General features: G+C 46.6%; 2 protein-coding genes and 1 pseudogene across 3 annotated transcripts; 2 read left to right on the forward strand and 1 right to left on the reverse strand.

The window, feature by feature from the left end:
• Positions 1–1,153: 1,153 nt before the first annotated feature.
• Positions 1,154–3,317, forward strand: LOC136453963 (heat shock protein 82-like). Its single transcript, XM_066454511.1, has 2 exons — positions 1,154–2,078; positions 2,238–3,317. Exon 2 carries the CDS (start codon positions 2,367–2,369, stop codon positions 2,733–2,735), a length of 369 nt encoding a protein of 122 aa, XP_066310608.1. The 5' UTR covers positions 1,154–2,078; positions 2,238–2,366; the 3' UTR covers positions 2,736–3,317.
• Positions 3,318–4,636: 1,319 nt separating this feature from the next.
• On the reverse strand, positions 4,637–7,094 carry LOC136453962 (uncharacterized; annotated as a pseudogene).
• A 2,397-nt stretch (positions 7,095–9,491) lies between these two features.
• On the forward strand, positions 9,492–13,873 carry LOC136453965 (inactive leucine-rich repeat receptor-like protein kinase CORYNE). Of its 2 annotated transcripts, XM_066454513.1 has the most exons (3): positions 9,492–10,043; positions 10,124–11,327; positions 13,180–13,873. In XM_066454513.1, the coding sequence occupies exons 2-3, from the start codon at positions 10,372–10,374 to the stop codon at positions 13,487–13,489; spliced, it is 1,266 nt and encodes a 421-aa protein (XP_066310610.1). In that variant the 5' UTR covers positions 9,492–10,043; positions 10,124–10,371; the 3' UTR covers positions 13,490–13,873. The 2 variants fall into 2 exon arrangements, with proteins under 2 accessions (XP_066310610.1, XP_066310609.1); XM_066454512.1 differs by having other exon boundaries at positions 9,492–11,327.
• The last annotated feature ends 1,134 nt before the right edge of the window (positions 13,874–15,007 follow it).

Below are 15,007 nucleotides of genomic sequence, written 5' to 3' on the forward strand. Positions count from 1 at the left end.
AAATGGTCGCCATGGATGGTGAAATGTGACATTGGAACAACAAAATACAGTCAGGATCTCTCCAGGATCCATATGCTACAAATTTTAGGATCTTTAAAAGTTTCTGCAAGGAAATCCTCCTGCAGCTATGCATATTTCACCAGCACACACGCGCGCGCGGGGAGAAAAAGGTTCCAGTTCTTGCCGCCTTATAGCGTGATGGTTTTAAGATGTACTAGGTAGAGTTGATATTGAAAAATAAAGGAACAGAGCAACAACAGTTGCAGTGATGTAAAAAGGAGGATCGAAGTGCTGTTTAGGTACACGTAAATAGTATGTAGTTTCTGCTATATATTTTCTCTAGTATCTTTAGGTATCTTTACTGTTCTGTTAGCACGAAATGATTAGCATATATTATCCTTCAAACTTACAACAAAAGGCCAGAATAAGAGACACCAAACTATTGTTCTTTAAATGGTAGGCAAAGAAGAACCATCAATCTCCCAAACCCGAGATGACCAGAATTAAAGCGAAAACCGAAGATCACAGCTGGCATGCATTCAGGGCTTGTTCGGAACAAAGGAACGAAAAACAGAGGAAAGGAAAAAAGTACAGGAAATAGTTAGGAGTGAAATGACAAAACAGAGGAACAAAAAATACAGAAAACAATCGAGAGATGTGTTTGGAATGCAGAAATGAAAAACAGAGGAATCAAAGTAACGCATAAATAAAATATAGATTGGCTTGTGCGCTAAGCGTGGCCACGAGCACCGTAGGAAAATTTCTCTTGGTTCTGAGCTCATTTTTCCATTTCTCTGGAAAGGTTTGTCCGAGTTCCTTCATTCCAAATGAGCATATAGGATTCCTTTCCTCTGGAACTCAATCCTCCACTTTTCCTCCGCTCCAAATGAGGCCTGATTTTAACTTTCAATACTGAAAGTACGATGCAGTTAGAACCGAGAAGATATGACAAGGAGGGATTTAGCCATATATAGAAGGATTAAGTCCACTTTTGGCCCCTCAACTGTTATGTCGGTCTAATTTTAACTCTCAACTACAAAACTGTCTAATATCGGTACCATAAATGTCAAAACCGTTCACTTTTAGCACCTGGGCGGGGCAAGACTGTTTTGACCGACGTTGAGTGGTTTTGACACGCAACCTCCATCTCAGTGACATGTAGGGCCCACGCGTCATCGACTCAGTCCCTCGCTCTACATCCTCACGGCCTCTGCCTGCCTGCTCCACTTCACTCTGGACCTCTGAGCGCGCCCGCAGCGCAGCCACCAGCGCCGGCGGCAGGAGTCCGTCGCGCTCTGCCGCGCCCGCGCCGAGCTGCTCTCCGCGGCCGTCCGCCACCGCCACACCCCCCACCCCCCACCTGTTCCCACCTCACAATCCCACAACCTAAGAAAGCAGCAGCACCACCACCGCACGGATCTGACCTCCAACACCATCCAAGGAACGATCCAGGCTCCAGAGCCGCTCCCAAGGCCGGAAGGAGGCAGGCAGCAGAGGAGGAGGCAAGCCATGGCGGTGGACCTGATGTCCTGCGGCAGCGAGGCCTGGGCGTACGAGCAGCTGGCGTTCCAGGAGGCGGCCACGCGGGGCTGCGCAGCCTGGAGCTGCTGGCTTCCTCGCTATCGTCCCCGTGCGCCGCGGGGCGGGCGGAGTCGCCGCCGCTCGGGCAGATCGCCGACCAGGCGATGTCCCGGTTCCGACGCGTCATCAACTTGCTGGAACGCACGGGGCACGCCCGGTTCCGCCGCGCTCCCGCCGCCACGCCGAAGAGAGAGAGGCAAAGGCTCACGAAACAGAGCAGGGCAGGACGCTGCGGTGAGCACGGGAAAGCTTGCGAAGACACTGGAACACCTGCGAACCCTCCCTCCCTGATCCATCCACTGCCCTCCTATAAAGGCATCCATCTGTTCGTTCGACCTCGGCGTGACAGGAAACCAAGCAAGCATCAATTGTGCGTTCGATCGCCTGCCTTTCAGCAATCCAGCCGCGACAACAAAGCATTCGATTCGATTCTCCTACAACAGTCTCGTCGAGAGCAAGCAAAAGCAGTCGATTCGATTCTCCTACAATAGCCCGATGTAAGTTCCTCCTTCCTTCCCGATCAAATCATCATCTTGTGATAGAATCGATCCTCTGTTTTGTGCTCTTCTTGTCATTCAGGATGCTCTGTTTCGTGAATTGAAATGCCCTGCTTTACACCCAACACCAATCTAATCAATGGCAAACTTGCAAAGCAGGCGCTTGACAAGATCCGGTTCGAAAGCCTGACGGACAAGTCGAAGCTGGACACACAGCCGAAGCTCTTCATCCGGCTGGTCCCGGACAAGGCCAGCAAGACGCTGTCCATCATCGACTCCGGCGTGGGCATGACCAAGTCGGACCTTGTCAACAACCTCGGCACCATCGCGCGGTCAGGCACCAAGGAGTTCATGGAGGCGCTGGCGGCGGGCACCACCGACGTGTCCATGATCGGCCAGTTCGGGGTCGGCTTCTACTCCACCTACCTCGTCGCCGACAAGGTCCTGATCACCACCAAGCACAACGACGACGAGCAGTACGTCTGGGAGTCCCAAGCCGGTGGCTCCTTCACCGTCACGCTCGATACCACGGGGGAGCGGCTTGGCTGGGGCACCAAGATCACGCTCTTCCTCAAGGACGACCAGCTCGAGTACCTGGAGGAGCCACGCATCGGGGGAGTGGCCGTGAGGACGGAGAGCGAGGGACTGAGTCAATGACATGTGGGCCCTATATGTCATTGAGATGGAGGTTGCCTGTCAAAACCACTCAACGTCGGTCAAAAAAAGCTTTGCCCTTGTCTAGGTATTAAAAGTGAACGGTTTTGACAATTGGGGTACCGGTACTAGACGGTTTTGTAGCTGAGGATTAAAATTAGACCGACACAATAGTTGAGGGGCCAAAAGTAGACTTAATCCTATATAAAAACCACTGAAATTCCATACTCATGGCTCAATGCAATTCAGCAGAAACTTTATTTAAGAAACATGAAAGGAAACTGAAAATCAAATGGCCTAGAATCTCCAAAAACAAGGATGACAAAAACTGAACCCTGATTGATGTCATACACAAGACAGATATACACCCTGAATGGATAAGCAGCTATCATTTTCTGGACCTTCAGCTACTTATGGTGATTTGCTGTGTATGTAAAAATTCAGACAATGCTGCAAATTCCATGTAAAAAAGGGGGGCATGCCTCTGCCCACCTAGCAGTCTAGCACCTACTACCCTTCATAGGCACGCTACTGACCAAGATTGCAATTTTCAGGTTCCAACATCAGCAAGGAGAATAACTTCCACTTCGAGCATTACTAGCAACGTGTAGTTTACAGAGTAATATGCGATTCTCTGCATAATTTAGGTGTGATGTTGACATCCGGATGGTATTCGAAATAATCTCCAGTGTTGCATGTGAATACCACAGAATGCTTCAAGTCTCTTGCTCACATGAATTTATCTCTCTCTGTCGTTCTTAAGTTTCTTAGATCCACTTGGGAGGCAGAAAACTTCATATTTGAATGCAAAAACACTTAAAAACAGTTGCACTTGAGCACAAGAAAAACACATAGACTATGCTCGCTCAACAAGCAATCAGCTGGTTAGGTCTTGTCTGAGAAAAAAAGGGAAAATAGTAAGTTAAATCAGCAAAAGCATTTGAAGTTTACAGGAAACTAGTTGCGTACTACATTTGACAATAGGATACAAGTGCAGACCAAAAAGTCAGATTGAAAAAGGGTACATTAATACCAAGGCATCGTCTAATTTTATTCTAAGCTGCCTGCATCATATGAAAGGACCACAAAATACGCTACTTATTCCTGCCTAACATTTCCTTTGAATGAGGCAATTACAAGGCTGGAACCAAGGAAAATGATATCCAGCATGCAATAATTGAACGAAATTCAGTAAATTTATCACAATTCAATTTTGTACTGGAACTATAAATTTCACAGTGCTGACATGTGCATGAATTTATAGGGAGGGCTGAAGGTAAGTACAGAAATGAAGTACCTAACAAGCATTACAAGATATCCAAATAACCAAAAAAAGGAGTATTTAGTGTATCCACAAAGTCAGTTATACTTGATTGATATGTGCTGATATGGACCTCCAAACAGCCTAAGAGGGTGACTACAGAAGACATCATCCTCTTGTTTCATGGACATTCAAACAGCTTAAGAGGGTGACTACAGAATAACCTCTTTTTTCAAAGTCTGCAAAAATCATATTCTGATGGCAAGACAAATCATCTCAATAGAATTATCTAGCAGTGACATGCGACAACGATATTTTGGGCAATCTGTCACAAGGAACACCGAAACACATCATTGGTTGACGATTATGTGTTTCCTTTCTTCAACTGTACTGCAGTGTCGGCAGATCCAATAAAGAGAGATCATTTACATTAATGTTCCACTACACCAAAAATTAATCAACAATGAAGTTGGTGATTGCATACAGTGCTCATCATGAAGCAACTAAAAGAACAGAACGGCTGACACAACATATAATCCCAACCGGGGAGCCTGTAGCAGCATCAATTGGCAGTCGATGGCAGCAGTAAAATAGTGCTACAGTAAACCTTAGTTTAAGTTACATTACTTTTTCGTTTTGTATTGTGCCTCCTTATTTCATGGTAAAAGAACTCATTTCCAAATTTTAACACATGTCAGACCTGGTCTGCAATTGGTAAAACATGGGAATTTTGAAGAGTTGATCAAACAGTACTCTTCACAAATGAGACAGTAAGGACAAGATGATTAATGGAGACAAGTAGAACAATTTAAAATGGAGCGATAGGGAAGGGTGGAGTCATTAGTTCATTACAATTGGCTACTGGCTACTTCTGCTACTATACATGTGTTAATTTATGATCCTCCTTGTAGGAAGGGCACTTGGTTCCAAATGACATGACCCTTTTGGTATATCATGATCTTTGATGTCAACAATCACAAAAGCAGGAACACGATGGGAAAAGCTGAGCATTTCAGACCTTGGAATCCACCTTGTCAAATGGAAATCTTCCATTACTACCCTATGAAAAAAGGTAAAGCAACTTTTTACCCGAGCCAAGCTGCACACATTTACTCCATTTTCATCAGAGTAGTCTGAGAGGATCTCAACCATGCGGGGTTCACATTTGTCAATGTCAGTGCTATTCAAGGTGATCTTCCAATTTTTTAGCATTGCCCATATTTCCCCTTTTTGGTGGAAAATTCGTTAAAAATACCTTTTTGCACTCCAGTCACACTCTACAGGGTGTGAGAATTCCCAGATATCCTTGTATGTAGTTTCAGTACCAGCGCGAAATACCCCAGAAGCAACTGGTAGACCATCTTCAACCCACTGTATCTCTTCATTAAGCATAGGGTGAGGTTCCAACTTCAAAACAAAAACTGAGGTATATGAAACCACATGGATAATCCTGACATAAGACCTAGGCATCCAGCCTGCTTCAATTTTGCTTGTTGATGAAGGATTTGAGAATTTTGCAACAGCAGTTTCAGGGAAGCCATTTGTGTCATCATGCAAACCTGAAAGCTCAGAAAAATGAGAAACACACGCTGATGTATTTTCTTGGTGAATATTTTCTGGAACCACGGAATGTTCAAGCTCGAACATAGTTCCGGCCTCAGGAGTAAATCTGAAAGAAGGGATCCTGTGAGAGAACATGATCAGATTGTCCCTGTGTATGCGTAACAAGTGCTCTGTTCCACTCTTGAAGTGCCTCTGGAAAAATTTCCATTCCCATCTACCTTTACCAAATGTGCAACAGTGCATCCTGATTCACTAGAATAACTGGTAAGAATTTCAACAATAGAGAAGGCACTATTCTTCCACATCCTAGGATCAGTGTACCACCCAATACCCCAATTACTATAAATGGCCCATGCCTCACCTTCCTGGGGATAAACTTCAAGATGTTGATTCAGGTTGTTGCTGAAAATTTGGTGACAGAACATAGTTCAATGTTAATGAGATACGGTGTTCTTCTGCAATGAAAGTTCCACAAACCAATGGCAAGCCAGCATGGCACCATTTCTTATCTTCAGGAGTTTGCGGACAGGTCTTGAACCATGAGACATAACTGCATCTTATCCGTCGGTACTTTAACAATCAGTGCATATCTACGAGGAAACTTCTCCCAGTCATATGCTGCCCAAACTTGGCCAGCAGCAAAATTCTTGATCGCCCTATCTTCCTTGAAGTTATGGTATTCATACTGCTTGCTAGTGCAGAGCTCATCTTCTTTGGCACCAGATGGATCATCAAAGCAGGCATCCAAATCTTGTTCCATGGAAGGTGATGGATCATCAAAGCAGGCATCCCAATCTTCCTGTGAGGGCGATATGCAATTAACATCCTTTTCACAGACACCCTTTTGCCTCTTGTCAACATGAGTGCCGTCAGGTGACTGCAACTCAGCCGTCATCACCATGAAAGCAAGGATCCATCCTCTTAGTCCCGGAAGAACTTGCCACATTTGAAAGAAGGGGGTCCCTTCCATCAAAACATGGCCTGTCAGCAGCGTGGTTGACATGCGAGGCTGCATTGCTCGCACCATCTGCGCCCCTAATCTCCTTTGTATGAATACTGTTCACCCTGTCAGAACGGACGACTGTACCACCGGGTGGTGGCGCATCAACAACACCAGACCGAACGAACCGATTGAACACGTCCCTCGAATTGAACCCCTCTCGCTTCTCTGGATCAGACAGCACCGCGTATGCCTCCGTCAACGAGCTTGAGGGCCAATTCGGCGCCGGGCAGAGCCCCCATGGCCGGCTCCACCTGGGCCACGATGCTCTTGTAGCGCGCCTCGATCCTGGTGCCATCATCCCCGGGCAGCACCTGGAGGACCCTGTACCAGTCCACACCCCCACGGCCGCCGGCCGCGCTGCCGGCGGCACAGCAGAGGACCTCGAGCACCGGGAGCATCTCCAGGGCGCCCTCCAGCCTGGAGTTCGTCTGCAGCAGTCCAGCAGCAGCAGCGCCCTCGCGCCCGCGTAGTCCTGGGCCCGCATCCTCGCCGTGATCGCGTCCCGCTGCGCCTCCTCCGCCTCCCCGTCCTCCATCCTGCGACGGAACCACCGTCAGAGCCAAGCATTGCGCCGTGGATTCCAATTGGAATTTAACCGAACTCATCGCGCCAGAGCCTAGCCTACGCGTTCGATCAGACGGGATTGGGCCCTTCAGTGGGGAATGGGGAACGGGGATTGGGTCCTTACCGAACCAATCGATCCTGCTCCGCGAGGTCGCAGCGCCGAGGGGTGGGTGCGGATGGAATTGGGCGAGGAAGCCCTAAACCCTAGCACAGCAGCCAGCCATGGATTATCTCGCCGGATGAACCGATCGGATCGATTTGGGTGTCGCTAGTAGTAATTTGCTATGCTGCCTGCCACCTGCCAGTGTGGAAGAAACCGAGGCTTTCCAGTTCAACGATACTGGAGATAAACTGGGCCTCGAAGGAGTCGTAACGAACAGTATGGGCACGGCCCATATTGTTTATTATGTCCTCTTTGTGGCCTGGCCCGCTACTAATATGGGTCTACATGCGATCTCACTTAACGACGGCCCATCTGGTAAGAGACCTCACATGGGCTGACCGTCTCGCCGTCGCCTCCGCGGCACGTGGGGGGTGCAGCGAGGTCCCCACACGTCAGTGAGGATCACGTCGCGGCGGCCGAAAAGAGGGGCCGAACACAAGCGGCGGGAAAAGGAAAAAGGGACCTCAAAGTACGGGCCCCGGTATAATGACGTCCCATGCTTTTTACTGCAACCTCTGTCGAAAACAAACACTGACGTGTGGGGACCTCCAGAGAACATTTCAGTTTTAATCAAATATATAAAAATCATTAACATTTATATATCTAAGAAATATTAATAAATATTTACTCCACTTCAAAATTTTAAGATGTTTTGATACTAGTGGACTACCCCGTGCGTTGCTACAGGAATTACATATTAGTGAATTACGTGGTAGGATGACGTAGATAATAAAATACTATGTCTTGCTAACATGGACATTACAGTTGCATGTGCTAGTGGACTTTAATTGTATGTGATAGTGTATTGGTAGTTGGATAACTTATATGTTGGCCACGTTCGCTTCGCTGAAAAAACAAGCCGAAACACTAGTTTCGGCTGAAAAAAGCTGAGAAAGACGGATTATAGGAGAAGCGAATAAGCCGTTGAGATAAATAGTTGGTGGAGTTTTGCTTAGCGGATGTTAATTGTATGTGATAGTACATATCCTAGTTGGATAGCTTATAAGTTGAGAGAAATAGCTAGTGGGGTTTTTGCTTTATAAGAGTATAAGATTTTTAGATACATTATTTTACTATATATAAGTAGACAGCGTATATGTAAGTGTATAGTAAAATTTTGTATTAAAAAAGTCAAAGCGACTTATAATTTGAAATGAAGAGAGTATAATAATTTTATAATAAACTTAATTGAAGATTAAAAACTTGTTTAATACTTTTTGGAAGTTAGAAAAAAACTGTTTGTCTCAAGCCTATAATTATTTTTTTTCTCAGCAGCGCAAAGCAGCAGCCAAAGGACCCCAAATAAAGTTGTTTTGCTCGTCCGGTTCCGGAGCAGTAATCCATTTGCAGGAGGAAGAATGCAAGATTACCATTATCAAACAGTGTGACGAGATCCCATTCGGCCTGAGTTAAATTCATGTTAGGAGAGAGAGTTAGATAAAGCGGTAAAAGAAGAGTCGTTATAGGATCAGTAGCATCACTTGCGCGTACCGTACTACTGAATTGCTGTGTACTCCCTAAAAAGGAACGTAACTACTTGTTACGTGTAAGCAAAAGTAGCTCACATTTAATTAACAGCATGTTGTTTGGCTGTGGCTTATCATAAATAATCATAAATTTTTAGTTAGAATAATATTTTTCTCTCACACGAATCAGCCAACAGTACTTCTTTACGAACCAGCAACGATACGAATCAGCCAACCGAACAGAACGTAAATTTTTAGTAAATACTATTCATATTTATGGTTTTAAAATAATTTATTATAAAAAATATATTTTATAATTAATCTAATAATATTTATTTAATATTATAAATATTAATATTTTTTATTTTATAATTGAACGGACTTAAGATACTAAACTATAAACTATGACACGGCTAGAATTGCGTTCTTTCACGAAGGAGAGAGTTTTTGACCGGTGTTTTACACGGCGAGTGATATTACCGAATCCGGAGTGCTACTACTGCACTGTGTTCCAGGTGAAAAGAAAATTTTACTCCTACCGCTACCAGCAGCGGCAGTACTGTGGGGAGAAGCGACAGTTCTCACTTTGAGGAAGGACAGATAAAAGAAGAGATTCGAAACAGTGTGGGCAATTGCTGTGCACGGGCATCAAAGCATCTCTGTTCCGTCTTGGGCTCCTCCTCTCTCTGACTCTCTCCCTCCGCTACGGCCACGCGCCGCGCTGCATCCCCGGGCCCCGCGGGTGTGGGGTAGAAACGGGAGAGAGAAAGAATCCAAAGTCCAAGCCATCCTGTCGCGCGCGCGCCGGGGAGCGGGGACGGGGGGAGGAGGAGAATGTCTGGCTGGTCCGGTCCGGTCGCACGGCATGGTGGTGCACGCGAGCCGCCTGCGAGGGGAGAGGGGTGCATCAACAAAGCTCTCGGCTTTTAGCTCCGGGCGCCCACACCAATGCCACACTGCTCTGCTCTCCGAGTAACTTATTGCGAGCAGTGCCCCAGGTGAGAGAGCCGGCGAGGACGAGGGCTCAGCTTTGCCTGTTGTCGTTTTGGTTTGAAGCTTTCTGGAGGGAGCACACAGCTCGGTGCCAGTGAGAGGAGTGAAAAAAAAAGGGAGAGATCATGCTTGCATAGTGTGCTCCGTGCTGGTGCGGTGAGCGCCGCTAACCTCTGTTGAGTTCTTGGTGGGAGGCGACAAGTGCGTGAGCCGCCGCCTGCTTGGGAGCGCGGGAGGTTGTGAGACTAGGCGTGCTCCTTCGCTCGGTCTTGTCTCTGTCTGGGTTCTTCATGGTCAGGTACCCCTCCTCCTTCCAAAGCTCCACGCCGCTCGCGCCTTGGGCGACTGCCTTTTCGATTTGTCTTCCTTGTTGAACAGTTTCTGCGGGTAAAGATCACGAGCGCCATGCCCGAGTTGTTGAAGCTCCGCAACTTCCTCGCTTCTTGCATCCTTTGCACCTTGTCTCCAGTTGTTTTCCACTGATTTCCATGGAGGAAAGCTGCTGGGTGTGTGAGTGAGGTGAACGAGGAACAGGGAAAACCTGAGCATTGATCGATTTCTTCACCCCTCTTTCTCGCCCAAGGAATTTTGCTCGTTTCTCCTAGCAAATCCTGTATACTTGTTTCATGGTGGTAGGAGTTAGGATGACAAGCAGGAACCCTACCAAAACCCTGGCGCTCCTGGCCACCACCCTTGTCCTCCTCCTGCTCGCGTTCCTCGCGCTGTGCGCGCCCGCCGCCTCCCAGCCGCTCCACTCGGAGCCTATGGCGACGCAGTCCCGCCGCCATCGCCCGCCGCCGCGGTCCAGTATTCCCCGTGCGCAGGCTGGCGGCGCCGCGCGCCTCCGTCGCATCGCGCTCGGGGTCCTCTTCGGCTCGCTCTCGGGCTTCCTCCTTGCTCTCGCCTTCCTCTACGCCATCCGCCTCGCCATCCTGCACGCCAAGAGCACGCCCGCGATCGCCAAGGGCCCCGTCTCCTTCGCCCCGCAAATCTCCGCCAAGAACCTCCTGGCCGCGCTCCCCGCCGCGCAGCCGCTCGCCCATGGGCCCCACGGCAAGTACTACAAGCTGGCACTCGACAACGACCTCACCGTCGCCATCAAGCGGCTCGAGGCGGCCGGTCGCCCCGAGGCCTCGCCGTCCATGTCCCCGAGCGCGTCCAAGTCGGACATGAGGAGGGTGCAGAGGCAGCTTGAGGCACTTGCTCGCGTCAGGCACCAGAATGTGTTGTCGCTGAAGGCGTACGTTCGTGAGGCGGACCGCCTCTCGCTCGTGTACGACTTCGTTCCTGGGGGCAGCCTCGAGGATGTCATGAAGAGGGTGAGATCGCAGCAAGTCAGCCTCAGTTTGGATGCGAGGAGCAGGATTGCTGTTGGGATCGCCAAGGGATTGAGGCACTTGCATTTTGAGTGCAATCCGAGGATACTCCATTGCAACCTCAAACTGTCGAATGTGATGCTAGATGAAGGTTTGGAGCCAATATTGGCAGATTGCGGTGTTGCAAGGCTGATTGCAGCAGGTTCAGGTGATCCAGAATTGTGCAGTGGCCTCTACGCTGCTCCAGAATGCTACCAAAGCAGCAGGTAACATCAATGCATTACCATTTTCATTTTTGTTCTGGATTTAAAGAACTAGCTAAATCCCTGAAAATTTTCATCAACATTCTGACAACCCTGTGGGAAAGCATGATTTTTTACAGGAAACAATCCAAATCTTGCTTGAGTATTTGAAAAAAGGCCCACATTCTAAGGGCCCTTAGCTTATTGTTTCGATACTTGATTGTACAAATAAAACTTTCAGAGTTACCAATGTCTTTCTCATGGTAGTCGTTCTTGAACTGGAGAAGGGAATATAAATCTAGGTGATTCAAGATTTTATAGTATTAAGTTATTAACTAAATGTTACATATGTGGCATTCTTGATGGATGGCGATCCTATATCATTCTCGCTCGGTCAAAGGTTAGCCCATGAACAAGAAGAATATGTTGTAGACTTTGAGTTCCTTGCTATTCATGTATATAATGTTTAGAACCAGATGGCTGGTGTGTATATGTTCATCTTTTGGATATCAAATCTCAACTGTTCTAATAAAATTCTCGGACCATGGAAATACCAAAGGTGTTTCATTATAGATACATGGAGATAAGAAAGGAATTGTAGAAATCTATGACGTATATAAAGGTTCCTTTCATATTTTCATTTTGTGTTGTCTAGCTAGTTGACAACTTGACATTGTAGACAAACTATATCTTGTAGTGATTTTACCCGATCATTCTCTGTATTTGACATCCGCCTGGATTTGCAGTGATACCACAAGCATCTGAGTATTGTTTTAGAATACCTAGTGGCTGGCAAAACAAATGTTAAGCTTAAAACTTCCACTTTATATAGGAAGGGAGTCTAGCTCAAGTAGTTGGGTGGGAGCCTGAGAGGTGTGGTCATTCACCCAACCATGTTGCTTCAAGTCCTCTTCGACTCAAATTTGAGTCTCTATATTTTCTTCTTAATGATAATGATAATGAAAACTGCCTAGTTCCTCCTAGGTTGGTCTCTTTTTACTTTGACTCAAATTTGAGTCTCTATATTTTCTTCTTAATGATAATGATAATGAAAACTGCCTAGTTCCTCCTAGGTTGGTCTCTTTTTTAACTTCCACTTTATATATTTTTTTAGAAAAAAATCTTAACCCACTAGATAGTATACATCCGTTGACTTGTGGTTGCTACCATTCAGTTTTTCCTAGTTACTACTAGTGGAGTAGTGGTCTTCTTTGTCATTAAACTTGCCAGAAGAGTAACTGAGAAGGCATAAAGCATAAAAATGATGATTATCCCTAGGGCTTAGTGAAAGTATCTAACTTTTGCTTTTCGCGGCATGAGAATCTTTACTTTGCTAGAGGACCTCAATTTGCCTGCCTTTGATGCTCCCGCTTTTCATAAATTCCTGCGTGAGCGTGAGCGCATACAGAATACCGGTCTGCTCCCTTTTTATCTCCAAAATGTTTTTGCCATCTTTTTCACTCAGACCTTCCATATGTCCATCAAAGAATAAATCCTTCATTCTGATTCTATTGTTCATATTCCATCCTCTTTCCTGACAAACCCAGCTACATCAGTAATTTTTAGAGGGTTAATTTCTAAGCAATTACTTTCTACGAGACTCTAATATCTTTCTTGCAGGAAAAAAACACTCATTTATCTAAGCCATGTATAAGGGCTTGGTTAATGCTTTGCCTCAGTCATGATAGTGGTGGGTTTTGAATTTACGCCCCTTGAGAGGAAGAAGTATACTGATTGTTTTGAATAAAATTGATCTTCTTTTCTGTACAAGTATTGTAGTTGATCTGTCCAAGTATTTCCTTGATGATTTAAGACTGTAATGCCTTTGCACGTGTAGGTGCCTCATGTCATATAAACTTACCATTTTATGGTACAGGTACACCGATAAGAGTGATGTCTATGCCCTTGGCATGATCCTGGGCGTGCTGCTCACTGGGAGAGACCCAACAGACTCTTTCTTCTCGGGAGAAGCTGGGCAGGGCGGCCTCGCAAGATGGCTCCGGCATATGCAGCAATCTGCGGATCTGAAAGAAGCACTGGATAGTAGCATCCTCGGAGACGAGGGAGAAGAAGAGGAGATGCTGATGGCCATCAGGATTGCCATCATCTGCCTCTCGGATTCGCCAACCGATCGGCCATCCAGCGACGAGCTCGTCGCAATGCTAATGCAGCTCCACAGCTTATAATCATCATCACAAATTTCCTGAGCGCTGCGCGTGTCCTTAAATCACGGGCATGCCGCCGGATAATGTTGGATCAATGCTTGCTGTTGCACAGCACTGGTGAGTGTAGCAGCTAGCGACAGGGAGCCAACAGTTCAAAGCCACATACAAGCAGCGGCTGTACCCTGTATGATTCAGTCATGTACTCATGTAGTAGCTACATGCTAGTGGTTGAGCTTCCTGGGTTGTTTTGCCCATGGGCTGTGAATACATCTTTGTAGAAAGCTCTGTGCCATGGATCTGTTGGTGTTAGCTGTAGCCTGTAGCCTGTAGCCTGTAGAAAGATGTGTTGTGCTGTGCACTGAGCCTCATCTGATAGACATAGTGGATCATCTAGACATAAATCTAACGGGTACAACCTTACATATGGGATAAAAACTTTCTAGAACATGATCTAAAGAGAGAGGAAGGGAGGTGAGATGTCACCGACCATCCGCGGGCTTGGAGGAAGAGCTCGACGTAGCCATGGCGAAAGTGATGCGGTCCGGGTCGGCGGTGTCGCGGTAATGGTGTTGAGGTTAGTCGTAGTGCAGTGGTGGTGCAGAGGCGGTGGTGAAGACGGCAGTGGAGCTTCCCGTCGCTGGCTGCGCCTCTCACTAGATCGGATTGTGTTTGTTGATGGGTGTGGCGGGTCACGGTGAACCTCGTACTGAGAGCCGTCGGCCCCCACCTCTCTTTATAGCGCAGTGCGACGGGTCCATCAACCATGTAGGGTTGAGCGCCCCCGATCAGGGCGTGAGGTCAAGGCCCAACTTGGCCGTTGGGCCGAGCTGAAGAGATCAACACTGACGATCTTCCCCTTGATCTCATCTTATTAATTAAACTTAACTTACTTTATCTTTTTTTATTCCATCATAGATCAGTGCATAGAGCGTGCCTCATCGTCACGGTCAGTGCCATTAGATTAACAGCTATAATGCACCTCTCTGTTTTGAAACAGATTCTTAACTAGGCTCTTATTGTCCAGGGATCATAGGCTTTTCCTTAAACCCATGCCGGCTAAGTATTCTCTAAACACGGGTGGTAAGACTTTTGTAAGCGGATCCGCGAGCATCTTTTCTGTACTTATATGTTCAAGACTAATTATATGATCCCGGACTTTATCTTTCACAACATAATATTTTATGTCAATGTGTTTGGCAGCACCACTTGACTTATTGTTGTGAGCATAATATACTGCTGGATTATTATCGCAGTATAACTTTAGTGGCTTATGTATGTCGTCTACCACTTTCAACCCGGGCATAAACTTCTTCAGCCAATTCATCTGTCCTGTGGCCTCATAATACACTACAAACTTGGCATACATCGTAGACAATGTAGTGACAGTTTGCTTGGAGCCTTTTCACGATATAGCTCCTCCTGCGATAGTAAATATATATCCTGACGTGGACTTTTTATCATCTCCCGCATAATTTGAATCTGAATACCCATCTATGTGTAGGGAAATAGATCTTCTGCATGTTAGCATGAGGCCTTTTG

The sequence above is a fragment of the Miscanthus floridulus genome, chromosome 5, assembly GCF_019320115.1.
Source record: "Miscanthus floridulus cultivar M001 chromosome 5, ASM1932011v1, whole genome shotgun sequence".
NCBI lineage: Eukaryota > Viridiplantae > Streptophyta > Magnoliopsida > Poales > Poaceae > Miscanthus > Miscanthus floridulus.

Coding starts and splice junctions, on each gene's coding strand:
- LOC136453963 (XM_066454511.1), top strand. CDS start 2,367: ATGACCAAGTCGGACCTTGTCAACAACCTCGGCACCATCGCGCGGTCA.
- LOC136453965 (XM_066454512.1), top strand. CDS start 10,372: ATGGTGGTAGGAGTTAGGATGACAAGCAGGAACCCTACCAAAACCCTG. Junction 11,328..13,179: donor GAATGCTACCAAAGCAGCAG/GTAACATCAATG, acceptor TTTATGGTACAG/GTACACCGATAAGAGTGATG.